This window comes from Diospyros lotus, chromosome 4, assembly GCF_014633365.1.
Source record: "Diospyros lotus cultivar Yz01 chromosome 4, ASM1463336v1, whole genome shotgun sequence".
NCBI classification, from domain to species: domain Eukaryota; kingdom Viridiplantae; phylum Streptophyta; class Magnoliopsida; order Ericales; family Ebenaceae; genus Diospyros; species Diospyros lotus.
In genome coordinates, this window is record NC_068341.1 from 14,968,557 (window position 1) to 14,985,319 (window position 16,763).

At 44.7% G+C, this 16,763-nt stretch overlaps 1 protein-coding gene across 1 annotated transcript; it reads right to left on the reverse strand.

Moving 5' to 3' along the window:
* Positions 1-249: 249 nt before the first annotated feature.
* LOC127800052 (purine permease 3-like) lies at positions 250-14,584 on the reverse strand. Its single transcript, XM_052334453.1, has 2 exons — positions 13,609-14,584; positions 250-774 (listed from the first exon to the last, which is right to left on the reverse strand). Exons 1-2 carry the CDS (start codon positions 14,332-14,334, stop codon positions 418-420), a joined length of 1,083 nt encoding a protein of 360 aa, XP_052190413.1. The 5' UTR covers positions 14,335-14,584; the 3' UTR covers positions 250-417.
* Between the last annotated feature and the right edge of the window lie 2,179 nt (positions 14,585-16,763).

A 16,763-nucleotide genomic window follows, 5' to 3' on the forward strand; every position in this document is an offset into this window, starting at 1 on the left:
TCCGTACAAATGACGTAAAATATAAATGAAAAATGGGGAGCCATATCCCTCTCTCCATCAAACCAAGTGGCCCGTGGGCTAGCCCATTTAACAGCTCTACTTGCAGCCCAGGCTGTAGTTGGGCCTCGGCTAGCATGGCCTGTCACTGTTCATTTTGGGTCCTGACAGTACTTTAAATAGCCCACAAAGATATAATTACATTAGGGAGGATATGACCACAAACACGTGGTTGGAGATGTTGAGCCCACGTAACAAAATTTAAGGCTTGTGATTGCCTGTATTTTGCATTAATTTAGTTGTGGCCGGAATTGGTTTTTTACAAAACACCCTTCCGATACACTGAAAAAAGTTGCTTTAAGAACTTATATGGCTTTGTTCTTATTCAATGACACGACAGGACAGCATCCAACCAACCGTTCATGGGATACTGGCCACAGTGCTCTGTGGCATCTCAGTCTCCAGCGGTTGAGTTTCGGTACTCTTCTGCTTGCCATGTTTGATCTGGCCAAAGAAGTAAGAAACAAAACCCCACAGAGACAGAACCAGAGAAACGCCTTTCTCCGCCTGAAACTTCTCTTTGTAGAATATGACGGCCAAGACTTCTGTTACCGGGAGAAGAGAGGCGATGAGGATTGCAGAGAGTAGAGACGAGCCGAAGAAGATGACTCCTATTGCGCCTAGGAAGAAGCACTGCCAGAATATGCCATTGAAAAACAGTACCACGTAATACTTGGTCTCTCCCAGCTCAAACCCTCTTGCTTCTCTTGGAATGGCCTGCATGGCATGGGAGATTGAGGCTAAGTTGTCAAGACAATTCAGAACTTCCAAACAGCATAGGCTATGAATTCTTATTAAAAAAAAGAAAACTTTCTTAGTTAAAACTTCACCTCTCGTAAGTGTGAGCTAAGGTTACTCACGTGATAAAGGAATTATAATGACTTCTCGATAATTTTACTTACATATGTGCAAAGGCAAGCAAAGCAAATTAACAAGTTCTGATAATCTTGATTAAAATGCACGGGCAAGCTTCGCCGTTGGGCTCCTTAATTAAAGAGACCCAGTGTCACTTCCACTAGTGCTTTTAACTTGTAATTGTTTTATTTCAAGGTGCCATCTCTTCTTGCACTACGTACCACTGCAATTAGTGACTTGTTATCATTCATGCATGTCTTGACTAGTAGGATGGCAAATCTCTCAGTAATGAGAGGCGTATAGTGTGTTAGTTTCTTTGTTTGTTGTTTTCCTTTTGTTTTGGGTGATATATTATATCTGCAGTGTGGTGATTTAGTTTAATTAATTTAGAAATGTTCATTACACTTTAGTGCAGACTAGCTAAGAAATATTATATCTCCATTTTTGAATCCGAGAGTTTATGCATGTATATATATATATATATATATATTAGTCGAGCAATTTATAAAGACTAAATTAAATATCATTTTTCCCTCAATAAAATTGAAAAATTAAAGAAATAAAAATGTTGCAATATCTGTAAACATAAAAAAGAACATTATACACTAGAAAAGTTTAATAAAAATAAAATGTAAAAGTATCCATAAACAAAAATTAACCTAAAATGTTACTGTTGTTACTTGGTAACAACAATAAATTTGTAAAAAGGGAAACTACAGATGGATGACCCTCTAATGTACGATTCGAGTGATGGGTGACCCTCTTGTGGTGTATTTGAGCGATGGATGAGTTTTTCGGGGGTGGAAACGGTGGGTTAGTCCTCCGGGTCAGGTTGAGAACGATGGATGACCTGTTGGAAAAAGAATCGGTTAGGGGCGCAAGCGAAGGTCCCCGCGTGAACCCTCCGATGCTTAAGTTAGATCACCGCAAAAATAGAGCATTTGAAAGTAAGAATGTAAATATGAGAGCAAGAGATTGCATACTAAATGAGAGAAATAGACCTCCTATTTATAGTAACAAAACGGGCATGCATGTGTCGCGTCTCCCGAGTCTCACGGGAGTAGTTTTAGGCTGATTCTCTTGGAGGCGCTAGCGCAAGAATATGAGGCATGCGGGGTGAGTGTGGTGCCCCAGGTGACCCTCACTCGGGGGTATATGTGAGCCCGGGGAAAGAAAGCACGAGGGGCCGTGTGCGCGGGTGCACGGGGTCGAGTGCGAATTAGCCGCACGCGGGTGGCCGCGTGCGCGGGGGTGCGCGCAGGGCCGCGCGGGCAACTGAGCTGCGCGCTAAGGTGCGGCCTCCCCCCGAGTGGGGTCACTCAGGGGTACTTTACCCCAGAGTGACCCTCACTTGGGAGGGGGAGGGGAAGGCTTCCCTCGAGTGGGCAGGGGCGTGGCCCCCACCAGGCAGCTGCGTGCTGCTTGGCAGCGCACGTCGCTGCGCACGCGGGGGGCTGAGCCTGGCGCGCCTTTTAAGTGTCACTTGGGGGTGCGCCTATCTGCTACCCCCGAGTGACCCTCACTCGGGGGTGGCGTCCCCCTGGGTGGCCTCCTTTGGTCACCCAGGGGGACTCGCCACGTGGTGCTCCCTCGGGCGGCCACGTGGTGCTCCCACTCTTCTTTATTTTCTTGTATTTTTATACATAACAATTGCTCCCTACTCTTTTTGTCGGGAGTCCCGGGAGGAAGAGTATTTTGCTTATGCTGCAAATCTATTTTCAGGAGACCACTCTCATTTTGAGAAGAAGATTTTTTCCGTATCTATCTCTTCCATCTTCAAGTTTCTTGGGGTTATTCTTTCCACAGTGTCTCCTAAGACCACTATAAAAGGCAGACTTGGCCTCTCATTTTTTCATTGCTCAACTACTCTCTCGTACGAATTCTCTCAGCATTCCAGGCTTCCACACGGTATACTTCCTCATCCATGGTCTTCCATCTTCTCCAAGAGACCCTCACCCATAGGAATGTTTGGACACTTTTTCACCGAGTGACCCTCACCCATAGGAATGTTTGGACACTTTTTCCCTGAGTGACCCTCACCCATAGGGATGCTTAGATACCTGTTCCCCCGAGTGACCCTCACCCATGGGTCCAATTGCTAGTCGTTGCTCCCTGTGACCCTCATCCATGGGTCTTGCCATTAACCTCATCCTTGCGTGAGCCCTTTCATGGGTCTTATTCCTATCTAGGCGTGACCCTCATCCATGGGTCTTGCCATTAGCCTCATCCTTGCGTGAGCCCTTTCATGGGTCTCATTCCTATCTAAGCGTGACCCTCATCCATGAGTCTTGCCCTTAGCCTTATGTGACCCTCATCCATAGGAGTCATAGTTCGCTTGAAGCATATGTGTTTGTCTTTTTGCCTTAGGATTCAAGCGCTCAATATGGGGCGTTTTAAGAATGCTTTACCGCCTCCCTCTCCTGCTCCCAATGTATATATATCTCTAGGACAACGGTCTTCGGTGAAGGGGAGAGAATTAGTCGGGATCCAGTCTCGTTTCCATATTCCAATCGACCACCATATTAGACTCCCTACACCTGAAGAGACAAGTACCACTATGGTAAGAGGACGTGGCTTCGAGGTATACTTAGCTTCTTTAAGAGCAGGTCTTTGTTTTCCCTTGTCTAGCTTTGGCATGAAGTGGCTTGATTATCATTGTATTGTCCCAGGTCAACTTCATCCTAACGGCTGGGCTCAGTTAGTTGGCTTCACCATTCTCTGCCATATGATCCAAGTACCTTCTTCCGTAGAGTTGTTTGGTTGCTTCTATAGGTTGAGAAGGGTCAAACGAAGGGGCGTCTTTTTCACACTTCAAAAGATTGTGGGTGTATCTCCCCTCTTTCAAAAACTCCAAAATAAGGTGGACTTCGAGTCCCGATGGATTGTGGTTGAACCTCCCCCAGCTGGAAAGTGCCGCTTCGTTGGTGTTGGGATAACGAGCGGGACTTCTGGTCGGAGAAGCTTGATGACATCGGGATTTCTCGGGCTGTCTATCACCGAGTAATTGAGAGATTATGTGCCCTTGGCACTTGTAATCTACCCAGCCTGCTTACCTCAGAAAATATTTGCCGCCGTAAGGTGGGGCATTCGGCTCGAAGACATGCCTGGGACCTCCACTCTCACTTTTGTGCCACCATCGGCTATGCCCGAGGACACCTTACAAGTTGAGGAGGAAGAAGGTAGCGAGGAAGAGGACGAGGGCCCCGAGAAAGAAGAAGAGGGGAAATCTCTAGGGAGTATGGTCTTTCTTGGTTATTCTTCCTCTGAGGGTAGACCCCCAAAATTGCAGAGATTGCCTTTTAAATTGTCCATGTCAGTGGTTGACTTTTACTTTCATCTCTTGTTTTGTAGACATGAATCTATTCAGGGAACAGACGCTCAAATGATGTGGTAGGAATTCACGTCAGTCTAGCGAGCAAGACCCACAGCCTCCTCCTCAAGCTCCCCATGGCTTGTCACAGGAGCCTCCGTCTGACACACCAGACCCTAGCCTTCTTCCCCCGCCAGTTCCTAGCTCGTCTTGAAGGCGCCTAAAAATGAAGAGGTCTGAGGCAGGTGCTTTGTCCAGTCTTCCTTGTCCTGAACCCTCGGTTCCCATCTCGAATGTTTCCATGTTAGACCCTCCTACCCTCGAAGGCGCCCTTGGGGAACCAAATCCAATTGATGCATCTAGCTCGTGGAGGAGGGGACTGGAAGCTCTCATTCCTCTTTTGGCGGTAAACTCAATCGAATCAGGGAGGAGAGTCATCAACCTTTTGTTCTCTTTTGTAGGGATCGACAAAAGCTAAAAGCTGAGCTCCCGGACTTTCAGCCTATTCTTCCTCCCATTGCTGAGCCCAGACGAAATCCCGTGCCAATCCCTAACAGCACTCGGGTGAGGGGTGACCACTTCCATGTGCAGCCTGGGCTAATTGATACAGACTCTGTAAGAGACCCAGGGGTTGGTGCCTAGATGATATATGCTACCGTGCTCCCTTAGGATGAACAAATTTTTTTTAGTATTTGGCCTAGTGTTGCCAACTCTCCCGAGCAAAAGATTATTGAGGTAAGATATCTTTGTTATGCCTATATGTAGTATTTGTTGTCTGACTTGGTTGCCAGTCTTCTAATGCACTGTTTGCGCCTAGGGGGTCCAAAGGTTGGTGATATCCAACGCTATCGGGAAAGCTTATCATCATCGGGCAGAATAAGAGAAGGTGGAGGCAAGAGAGAACATGATAAAGTGGAGGGACCATGAGCGTTCCTACCAAGCAGATATCAGAAAGTTGAATCGAGAGGCAGAGGACATGCACTCTAAGCTGGCGGAAGCTCATGGTGAATCGTCAAGCATAAAGGGGGAGATAGAGGAGCTCTAGAAGAGAAAATAATCGCTGGCGATAGAGCTTCTAGGAGTCAAGGAAACCCATGAGAACCTTTTGCAAGAACATTCCTTGAAGGTAGATGAGCTTGCTCGTCAGAAGAAGCAATATAGGTCGCTCAAGGATCGAAGAAATGAGGAGATCTCGGTGGCACAGGAAAAGGCTGTGGGGGACTATCGCCTTTCAACAGACTGCCAAGAGAGGAAGATCCGTTATGGGGGCTGCTTTACGAAGTATGGATTCTATCTTGCATGCTCGCACCTGGAATCCAAGTGCCTAGGAGAACAGTTCCCTAAGTTAGTCTATACAGATGAGGTAGAGGAGTCTGAGGTTCCTGACTGGCGAAGATACAACGATCCTGACCCCACGAGTCCCAGGGTTTATTTGAATGCCAATTTAGTTGATAATCTAGAGAACTTGTTGGGCCCATGGGAGTCGTACGCCTTTGCCTCAGAGGAAGTGGAGATGACGGACGCCCTACCTATAGTTGATGACACAATTATTCCATCCTCGGGCCAGGAGGAAGGGGAGGCCCCATCTGCTCCGAGTAGCAGCGCTCCTACTTCTGGCAGGAGGAAGCGGACTTAAAGTAGATCCTCTTTTTTTTTTTTTTTTTCAAGTGTAATAGTTCTTTCTCCATTGAGTGTAGTATCTTTTATTTGCATAAATAAGATTTTTCTCTTAACAATAGCTGCATCTCACTGGTTTTCTTTATTATTGTTGTCCATAGAAGGTCTGGGATTTTAGGTTTTTCATGCCACAAGGTGGACTATGGCGTTCAGGCCCTTAGTGGTCCTTTGGCGATTTCTTAACCTCTCGCTATCAAGCCAGGTCAATTAAATAGACTGGTGGGATAGTTCGTGATTTCAATATTAGCGAGTTGTGCTGGACGTATTTGTTACTTCACTGGGCCGGGCCACTTGGCTTTAAGGCGGGGCGATTATCACATTCGCCGGGCCCCTTGAGCCATACTTTTCTCATAGCGCATTGTGTGGCAGGGCCTTATGTATTGCTATCGGGCTTAGTAGAGCAATCTACTAGCGGGACATTAGTTCACTTGCTAATTTTGATTTTTTTACTTTCGGGCAAGACTTGTCATACTGCTTTGCGGGGAAGAAAAAATCTCTCTTTTCCCTTTTTTTTTGTGTGGGAAGGGACCCATTGCGGGTCGTTCTCTTTATCCCTTGCCTGAAATAAAATGAAAAAAGGATGACACAAGTATTTTACGTGGTTCGGCAAAATGTGCTTACGTTCACGGTCCCTCGTCTGGTTCATATTATTATTGCATTACATGTCAGGAGGAGAGTACAATTTCAGGTGATTTATGCTCCAAGTCTTGCTCATGGTTTCACCCTGGAGCGTTTGGAGGATACATGTACTAGGCCTATCATTTCCTGGATGCGATACGACCCTTCCTAGTTTGCCCAAAATTTTCCATCCTCTCGGAGTGCATTGGTGATGACTGTCTTTCTGAGGATCAAATCTCCTTCCTTGAGAGGCCGGCTCTTTACTCGAGAGTTGTAATAGTTGGCCACCCTTTTATGATAGGCAACGATTCATACAGCCGCTATGTCTCTCTATTCCTCGATGAGATCAAGACTTTCTTTCAGTGCATTAGAGTTATTTGAGCTGCCACTTTCATCAAAAGCGTCCAATCAGGGTGATCTGCATGAGATTTCTACTGGAATCAAAGCTTCTGTCCCATACACCAGGTTAAAGGGCATTTCACCTGTTGAGACCCGGCTGGTTGGTCGGTAGGCCCACAGGACGGTAGGCAATTCATCCACCCATGCTCCATTTGCACCTTCTAGCCGAGTTTTCAAACCATGTAAAATTGTTTTGTTGCTAATTTCGGCTTGTTCGTTAGCCTGGGGATATGCTATTGAAGAAATTCTTAACTGAATATCTAGGCCTTTGCAGAAATTTCGAAAAGAATCACAGTCAAACTGCTTTCCATGATCAGTGTTAATGATTCGTGGGATCCCAAATCGGCATATAATATCTTTCCACACCATGGCTTCTACTTTCCTAGCACTGATAGTGGCTAGGGCTTTTGCTTCGATCCACTTGGCGAAATAATCTGTTGCCACCAAAAGAAATTTCCTTTGCCATGGAAATGGACCGAGAATATCCAAGCCCCATTGAGAAAAGGGGATAGGCTGTAATGTGGGCTGTAATTGCGATATCGGAGCAGAATGAATCGGAGCTTACCTCTGACATTTATCACACTCCCTGACCTTCGTTTGGGCGTCACATTATAATGTGGGTCAAAAGAAACCTACCCTTAAGATTTTAGTTGCTAAGGCCCTTCCTCCCAGATGTTTACCGCATATTCCACTGTGAACCTCAGCCAAGGCATAATCGGTCTCCTGAGGACCTAAGCATTTGAGGAGCGGCATGGTGTAAGCTCGCTTGTAAAGCGTTCCATCAATCACTATGAAGCGAGCCCCTCTAATTTTAATTTTTCTGGCCTCCTTTGGGGTTGCTGGCAATTCTCCCGTGGTCAGATTTTTGTAAAAAGGGGTTCTCCAGTCATTACTGTTCTCAATGCATGCTACCTCAGGTTCTTCTATACTTGGTTGCTGAAGGACTTCCACATATACTGTTCTTCTAGTGGTTTCTTTGGTGGATGCCAATTTGGATAAGGCATCCGCATGACCATTGAGGGACCTGTTGATTTGCACTAGCTGGAAACTTTATTACAATTGTGCAAGTGTCCTAACTTTTTGTAGATAGTGTCCCATGACCAGCTCTCTAGCCTCGTACTGCCCGTAGTATTGCTGAACAATCAACTGAGAATCACTATGGGCTATCAATTGCGTTACTTCAAGCTTTCGGGCTATCCTCAGACCGGCAATTAGCGCCTTATACTCGGCCACATTGTTTGAGCTTGGAAAGGCAAATCTCAAAGAGTATTCAAGGGATTCTCCTTCTGGCGGGATAAGCACTATTCCAGCTCCACTCCCTTGAGAACTAGCGGCCCCATCTACAAACAATAACCATTCTGTTCTATTCTCTTCTTTGGCTTTCTTAGAGGAAGTACATTCAACAATAAAATCCACCAATGCTTGCCCTTTTATGGCCTGCCTAGGCTGGAATTGTATGTCATACTCGCTTAACTCAATGGACCATTTTGTGAGACAACCGGAACATTCAGGTTTTTCCAAGATGCTCCGCAGTGGTTGGTCTGTTAGTACGCTGATGGAATGGGCTTGGAAGTATGGCCTCAATTTTCTAGAGGCATTTAGCAGGGCTAGCGTCACATTTTCAGTGAAGGGATAATGTGTTTCTGGGCCTTGTAGAACCTTACTGACGTAGTACACCAGCCGGTCCACTGGTCCTTCCTTTTTAATCAACACTGCACTTAGCGCTTTGTCACTTACGCCCAAGTACAAATATAACATTTCCCCAGTTTTGGGTCGAGTCAACAGAGGAACTTCCTTCAAGTATTCCTTTAATGCCTCAAATGACATCTGGCATTGCTCTGTCCACTCAAACTTTTTTCCCGCCCTTAATGTCTGAAGAAACGGGAGTTCCCTTTCGGCTGACTTGGAGAGGAAACGTCCAAGGGCCGCCATCCAGCCTGTTAGCCGCTGCACCTCCTTAATTGATGTTGGGGGTTCCATATCCAGTATCGCTTGAATTTTTTTGGGGTTCGCCTATATGCCTCTTTGTGTGATCATATACCTTATGAATTTTCTAGACTGAACTCTAAATGCACATTTTGCTGGGTTTAGGCGCATTTCATATTATCTAAAGACATCGAGCACTTGCGCTAGCTTTTTTACGTGCAATTCCTTCTCCTGACTTTTCACAATCATATCATCAACATAGGCCTCCATGGTATCATCCAATAATTCCTTGAAGACTTTATTCACAATGCGCTGATAGGTGGCCCCTACATTTTTCAGCCCGAAGGGCATAACTTGGTAACAATATGTCCTTTTCTCTAAAATGAACGATGTTTTCTCCTGATCTGGAGGATACATCATTATTTGATAATACCCTGATAAGGCATCCAAAAAGCTTAACAGTTGATACCCAGATGTTTCATCCACCAAACGGTCAATCCGAGGTAACGGGTAGGAATCTTTAGGACACGCCTTGTTGAGGTTGGTGAAGTCTATGCACAAGCGCTAGATTCCATTGGGTTTTTTAACCATGACGACATTTTCCAGCCACTCTGGATATAACACCTCTCGAATGAAACCTGCCTTTAGTAGTTTATCAACTTCCTCTTCTAACGCTGACAGTCTATCAGGGGCAATATTCCTCTTCTTCTATCGAACAGGCTTGAACTGAGGATCCACATTCAAATGGTGACATATCACGTCTGGCCTGATCCCTGGCATATCCTTTGGTGCCCAAGCGAAGACATCCAAATTTTTTCTTAGGCACTCCACAATTTCTTCTTTTACCACTTTCGGAAGTTGTGTGCCAACATATGCCAACTTTTCGGCATATGTATTGCTTAAGTATACTGCCTCTAACTCTTCCACTGGTTGGGACTTGCGAGCAATCTCTTATGCCAAAGATTTGTGTATGGCTTTCTCAGCAATAGACAAAGTCTCTTCTGTCCTTTTTCCTTTTGTAGATGACACATAACAGGATCTTGCCTTCCTTTGATCTCCACGAACCTGCGCCACTCCTGAGAGCGTGGGGAATTTCATTAATAAGTAGTAAGAGGACACTACAGCCCTCATATCGTTGAGGAACGGTCTGCCCAAAATCATGTTGTACGCTACAGAAGGGTCTTTGACCACCATAAAATTTGCCTGTCGAGTCACACTTTGAGGGTCAGCACCCAATGTGACTGGTAGTTGAACAGATCCCACCACCGGGACAGCTTCCCCAGTGAAGCTGCACAAGGGAGAGGACACTTTTCTCAATCAGTCAGGGGACATATGCATTTGCTCGAAACAATTCCAATAGATCAGATTAATAGAGTTGTCGTTGTCCACCAAGATTCTACTGACAGGGTGTTTGGAAACAATTGCAAAAATTACCATTGGATCGTCATGCGAGAGTATTATATCACCTCTATCAGCAGGGGTGAATGTGATAGGCTTCTTGTCTTCTCTTGCCTCCATCATTGAATTGACCTGGTAGGCCTAACAGGCGTAGGCTTTTCGAGAAGAAGAAGTATTCCCAGCTAGAGTCTCGCCCCCAGAGATAACATGAATGGCTTGGTGTGTCGGCTTATTGTCAGGGGGGCCATAATTATGTCTTCATTCTGCCGCAAATTTCGTCTGTCTTGACCCTCGGGTCTTTCTTCCATTATTTGACGATCTCGGTTGTTCCTTCCTTAACCCCTTACATACCTTTGCAAGTGGCCTTCCCGAATGAGTGCTTCAATCTGGTTTTTTAACTCCCTACACTGGTCAGTAGAGTGCCCCCGAATTGGGTGATACCTGCAGTATTCTTCTTGATTTCTCTCCATGGGACGGTCTTCTTTCTTCAGAAGCTGGAGAAGGCCCAACCCCTCTACTGCTACCAGTATAGTTGACCGGGGTTGATTGAGCCTAGTGTAATAATGGAATTGTGGTCCGACTGTATCCGACCTCCTGGTCCGTTCTTTTCGCTGGTTCGATCCTTCTTCATTATCTCGCTCTTTTCTTTTTCTTTCTCCATCTTCATTTCCCCCTACTGTTCTTATCATCTCTGTGTGGAGTATGTACTTATTGGCTCTGACAAACAGGCCTGCCAAGGATTTCGACGAGTCTAGAGACAATGATTCTTGCAAATGGGGTAGCGGACACAGCCATTTCAATAGGAAAATTGCAAATCTCAAGTGTGGCATTCCAAAATCTGTCCACGTAGTGACATAGGGTTTCCTTATGCCCTTGTCGAATGCTAAGAAGGTACATTGCGTCCTTCTTCCTTTGATTGTTAATAATGAATGCCTTAATGAACTCCATTTTTAACTGTCCGAATGAAGAAATGGATGCTTCGGGTAAACCATTAAACCAAGCCCGAGCGTGCCCAGTTAAGGTTAATGGGAATGCCCTACACATTATCTCATCGTCCCATCCATGAAGCATCATTAAAGATTCGTAATTTTGCACGTGATCATAGGGGTCGTCCTTGCCTGAATAAGGGTTTATCTGGGGCATTTTGAACTTTCTCGGCAAGGGTTTCTCCATTACTTCTGCCACAAATGGTAGTTTTCCTCGAGATTGTCATTCGGGAGTAGGTAATAACTTATTTTGTTGTAGCACCCGCTCTATCATTTTTTTCATGTCGGTTGTCTCCCGTGCACTAAATGTGGTAGGGTTGTCATCAGGTCCATCTTTCTGTTGGGTTACGGGTTTAGAATCCCGATCTCTTTCCATAGGAGTGCTGGCTACCATTTCAAAGTATCTTCCTCTTTGTAGACTCCGTTTTTCAGTCTTTCGGTGGTCAATTCCTCCTTGTTTTTCTTACTGGGGAGAGGTCTGGCTATGAGCTCCCCTTAAAGGGGATTTTGGTGGATCGTTTCGAATATGGACATGTTGAGCATGAGTTTTAGGGCTTACTTCTCGATAGGAGCCGTCCCTCAGTACCTCCTGACGAGCCTTGTGGGAAGGAACTGTCTCTGGCATAAACTTTCTTAATGCTTTTGGGATTGTCCCGTGAGGAACCAAACTTTGAAAGATACCAGCCATTTCCCGAAGAGCTTGCATTCCTTCAGCATGTTATTGTCGTAGAGCCTCGTACTCTGCCCAAGGAACGACAGATAGGATCTATATCCCTGGGTAGGGTCCTGAGAGAACATGTGAGACAGTAAGAGATGGCACCTAAAGTTGCACCCCCAATGGATGAGAAGGCTCTAGAAGAGGCAACTGCTGGTGAGTGAGGGACGGCTGGCCCCATGGGTGAGGGGGGGGATGTCCCTCATGGGTGAGAGGCGGATGGCCCCCATGGATGAGGGGTAGCAGGCCCTAATGAGTAGATGGATGTTATTCTTCCGCTCAAGCGAGGGTCTCTCGTCGAGGTGATCGGGCCCCATAAGAGAGGGTTTAACGATTACTTCGGGTTTGAGCCATATAGAGGGAATAGTTTTGTAGCTTTTCGTTTGCGTTTCCCATAGACGGCGTCAATTGTTGTTACTCGGTAACAACAATAAATTTGTAAAATGGGAAACTGCAGATGGATGACCCTCTGATGGACGATTCGAGCGATAAGTGACCCTCTCGTGGTGTATCTGAGCGATGTATGAGTTTTTCGGGGGTGGAAACGATGATGGGTGAGTCCTCCGGGTCAGGTTGAGAACGATGGATGACCTGCTGAAAAAAGAATCGGTTAGGGGCACGGGCAAAGGTCCCCGTGTGAACCCTTCGATGCTTAAGTCAGATCATCGCAAAAGTAGAGCACTTGAAAGTAAGAGTATAAATATGAGAGCAAGAGATTGCATACCAAATGAGGGAAAGAGACCTCCTATTTATAGCAACAAGACAGGCATCCATGTGTCGCGTGTCCCGAGTTTCACAGCAAGAATCTCGGAGAGGCGTTGACTGAGTCTTGCGGGAGTAGTTTTAGGCCGATTCTCTTGGAGGCGCTAGCGCAAGAATAGGAGGCATGCGGGGATGAGTGTGGTGCCCTGGGTGACCCTCACTCGGGGGTATGTGTGAGCGCGGGGAAAGATAGCACGAGGGGCCGTGCAAGCGGGTGCACGGGGCCAGGTGCGAATTAGCCGCGCGTGCTGCTGAGCCGCACGCTAAGACGTGGCTTCCCCTCGAGTAGGGTCACTCGGGGGGGAAGGCTACCCCTGAGTGGGCAGGGGCACGGCCCTCACCAGGCAGCCGCGTGTTGCTTGGCAGCGCATGCAGCTGCGCACGCGGGAGGCCATGCCTGGCGCGCCTGCCAAGTGTCACTTGGGAGCGCGCCCATCTGCTACCCCCGAGTAACCCTCACTCGGGGGGTGGCGTCCCCCTAGGTGGTCTCCTTTGGTCACCCAAGGGGGGGACTCGCCACGTGGCGCTCCCTCGGGCTGCCATGTGGTGCTTCCACCCTTCTTTACTTTCTTGTATTTTTATACATAACAGTTACAAAAATGTTGCAATCTGTAAACAAAAATTGTAAAAAATATTCCCATTTTAAAAGATTTAAATCAGAACCCATATTTTAGAATTTATCTTTAATTAATCTTTTTTTTTTTTTTTTTTAACATTATGCCACTCAAGATGTAATGGTAAAAAGTAAGATTCCAATTTAACATCTGGATATCACTTAACACCACTAACAACTAGTAACCTATGTTGCACTTAAAATTAACCTTATCTTCTACTAGTAAGAATTTTGGTTTATGTTGATAAATAATATGCCAAGCCAGCGAGAGAGAGAGAGAGAGAGAGAGAACCTTGAAGTCATTGTTAATGGCCATGCCGACTGTACAAACAAGAGTGGCAAAGAAACACATGACCACCTGAATTTCCAACACCAGCGTGTAGGTCACGGCCTGATTCGCCTTCTTGTACGTCAGCTCCACCATCGGCAGAACCAGGCCGTACAGCGCCGCCGCGGCCACCGTCATCACGAAACCCAAGGAGTAGTCCTTGTTCGACTCGCCCTTCGGCCTGTCGCCGCTCGTGTGCAGAGCCAAAACTCCGGCACCGATGGTCAGCAACACGATGGCGTTCACGGTGTACGACGTGAACTTCTGCTTCACCAGGACGAAGGCGAAGAGCGCCGTGAAGCCCAGATGGGAGGCGATGATCAGCGACAAAGTCGACACCGGAAGCTTCGCCACACCGTAGGCGTAGAGAGAGTCGTCGAAGCCGGTGAGGACGCCGATGAGGGCAGCCGCCCAGAAGACAGGGGGCTTGATGAGGACGGCGCTGGCGGCCAAACCTTGCTTGCGTCGGCGTTGGAGGTAGGAGGCAAGAAGGGGGATGAAATTGATGGGCCAGCCGCCGGTTTCGAGCCAGCTGGAGAGCCAGATTCGAGCGCCGCCGTGGAGGAAGTAGAGGCGCATGATGAGAGGGCCGCCGCAGGTTCCTATGGCGAGGAGGATGACGTTGAGTAGGAGGAAAACTCTTCTCATCTTCCTGCTGAGGCCTTGATCTATCTCCATGATTAGTTGCATAATTAATTAAGAAGAAGAACAATTAAGAGGCAAAGGTAAAGCTAGCAGAAAGCATGAAGAAGAAGAAGAAGAAGAAGAAGAAGCAGCAGCTTAATTTAATTTCTCTATCCTTTTGGCTCTGGAACTTCTCTGCCGCTTTAAGTTAAAAATTGTTAAGACATGTGGTGTGGGATCGAAGATTTAGTTGTAGACGCTAGTCGTCGTCCCCACTCTCGCTACGTACCCTCAGTTATGCATGCTAGTTGGAATCAAGGAAGGACTCCATGGCCATGATCATGGTACACCGATGGATTATGATCCCATTTATAAATTTAAAAGTAAAAATTAGCCCAGTTACAAAGTAAAAAATCAAAGTATATATGTTAATTAATTTTAAAAAAAATCAAACAATAATTTCTTTAAAGTTCCAAAATTAATGTTTTAGTGATATATAGTAGGTGTCAGTCAAGTTTCTATATCCGCAATCACATGTTGTTGGTTTCAGTTTGGGGTTCTAAAGTTAACCCAGAAAATATTATATTATATTATTTTATAATTTTAAACAATTATAATCAATTAATTAAGACTCAATTACTATTGACTTAGTTTAATTAAATTATTATATGAAGTGTGTATAATAACAGGACACTTCACAGTTAGATTCAATTAATAATATTTTCTCCTCATTCTTTAGTGAAGTTTAATATATATATATATATATATAGCAATAAGTATAACAAACATTTTCCTCTTAGAACCAAAAAAAACACATTTCCCCTAACGTGACAGATTTGCTAGTGATGTGTACTATTTCATTCGGACTTAAAGAGTTAATTTATCTCCTAATTTTTAAAATACGTGCAATGTTAAATTATATATATTACCATCTAATTTCTATGAAAATCGTACATCAATCACTAATTAGTACATGTTTTTGCACGATTATTTACCATTGATCGTTTAAAAATGTTATATCAGTCATTATTGAGTTGTCTTTATTTGGGCCGCCAATTCAGACTTCCATCTTTACAGAATCGTGAATCAAAAAAATTGGATACCCCTATAAATTAAATGATATTTTTTTCACAATCATTGAATTATTGCAGTAGCAGAAACGTATGGAAAGACTAGAGAGTCCATTGCTTCGTCACACAAAATAACAAGATGGTGCAAGTACTGTTGAAATGGGGCCAAAAGATATTTGAGGAGGAGGCTGATCTGAAGTTGTGACAAGGAGAAACGAGTGGCATGAAATGAAAGAATATACTTATTAGGGCTCCCCAAGCACCAAAAAGCTGTAAGTGCTTTTTAAGATCCCATTCCCTAAATCAACAGATCTTGGACCCCCCATATTCTGACTTGTCAAAACTTCATATTCATAAATCTGTTTTCTCACAAAAAAAACTAAGGTTTTATCCCAACCGACCATAGTATTAGTGTCGAGTGTCACAGGTACGATTAAGTTTTTTTTTCCCAAGCCAATGACACCCAAAACCAAAATTTATTGTCCTTTAACCATTTTTAATAAAGCAATGATTAGTATTATTCTTATTTATATAGGATTTTATTAATTATAAAGTATTTGTTAAAATACTTTAAGGCTTGTGATTGCTGTATTTTGCATTAATTTAGTTGTGGCTGGAATTGGTTTTTTACAATTTGGATCATGCTATTTGTACATAAGCTTATTTACACATGGGTTTATAAGTAAGCTAAAAAGATTATTTTGTCCTCGTCTCTTTTATCTCAATGCCCATTTTACCCCTTTTATCCTCCCTCTCCTTCCTCCTCTCATCTCTTTCTTTTCTCCTCCTCTTTTAGCACCGCCCACTGCAGCCTGCCTCACCCTTGCCGCTCGTTGCTCGCCGTCCACTGACACCCACCGCTGCTTCACCTAGCCAATTATAGCCTCGAGAGGCGAGGATGCAGCAGGCGGCGGTCAATCAGGCGAGACAGTGACTGTAGCACCCTACTTTCTTGGGCATGTTATAACTCAAGACAATTCCGAGATAATAAAATTTTTTCTTTCAAACTTAAAATTAAATCATATCATTCCTCAAATCTATCCCAAAATTTTCATACATTTTCTCGAAAAAGAATTATTATACACATCAAATGCAAAAACAAGAATCGAACTTGACATCTTAATATTAATCAAAATTTAGATTTTACATTATCGTTCCTCAACATATATAACTTAATACAAAGCATAAGTTCTCAATTGACATTAACCCTAAATAGGGTTATATACCATCATTCTTTCAAACGTCCAGAATTCAAAGTAACTGAACTTAAATACATGGGCTACATTACATGCATTTTATTCATAATTCAATTTATCATGTACTTTGCTAAATATCATTTCATCTCTATCTGGAACGTTTGAATATTCTAAGGGTAAAGTCCAAGTTAGATGATGAATCATCTAAGTAAGGAAATAATAAACATAT

Bases quoted from the DNA above. Each gene is read 5' to 3' on its own strand.
- LOC127800052 (XM_052334453.1), bottom strand. From the start codon at position 14,334: ATGCAACTAATCATGGAGATAGATCAAGGCCTCAGCAGGAAGATGAGA. The intron at 775-13,608 runs GTTCTCTCTCTC...CATGCCATGCAG, and splicing joins CCATTAACAATGACTTCAAG to GCCATTCCAAGAGAAGCAAG.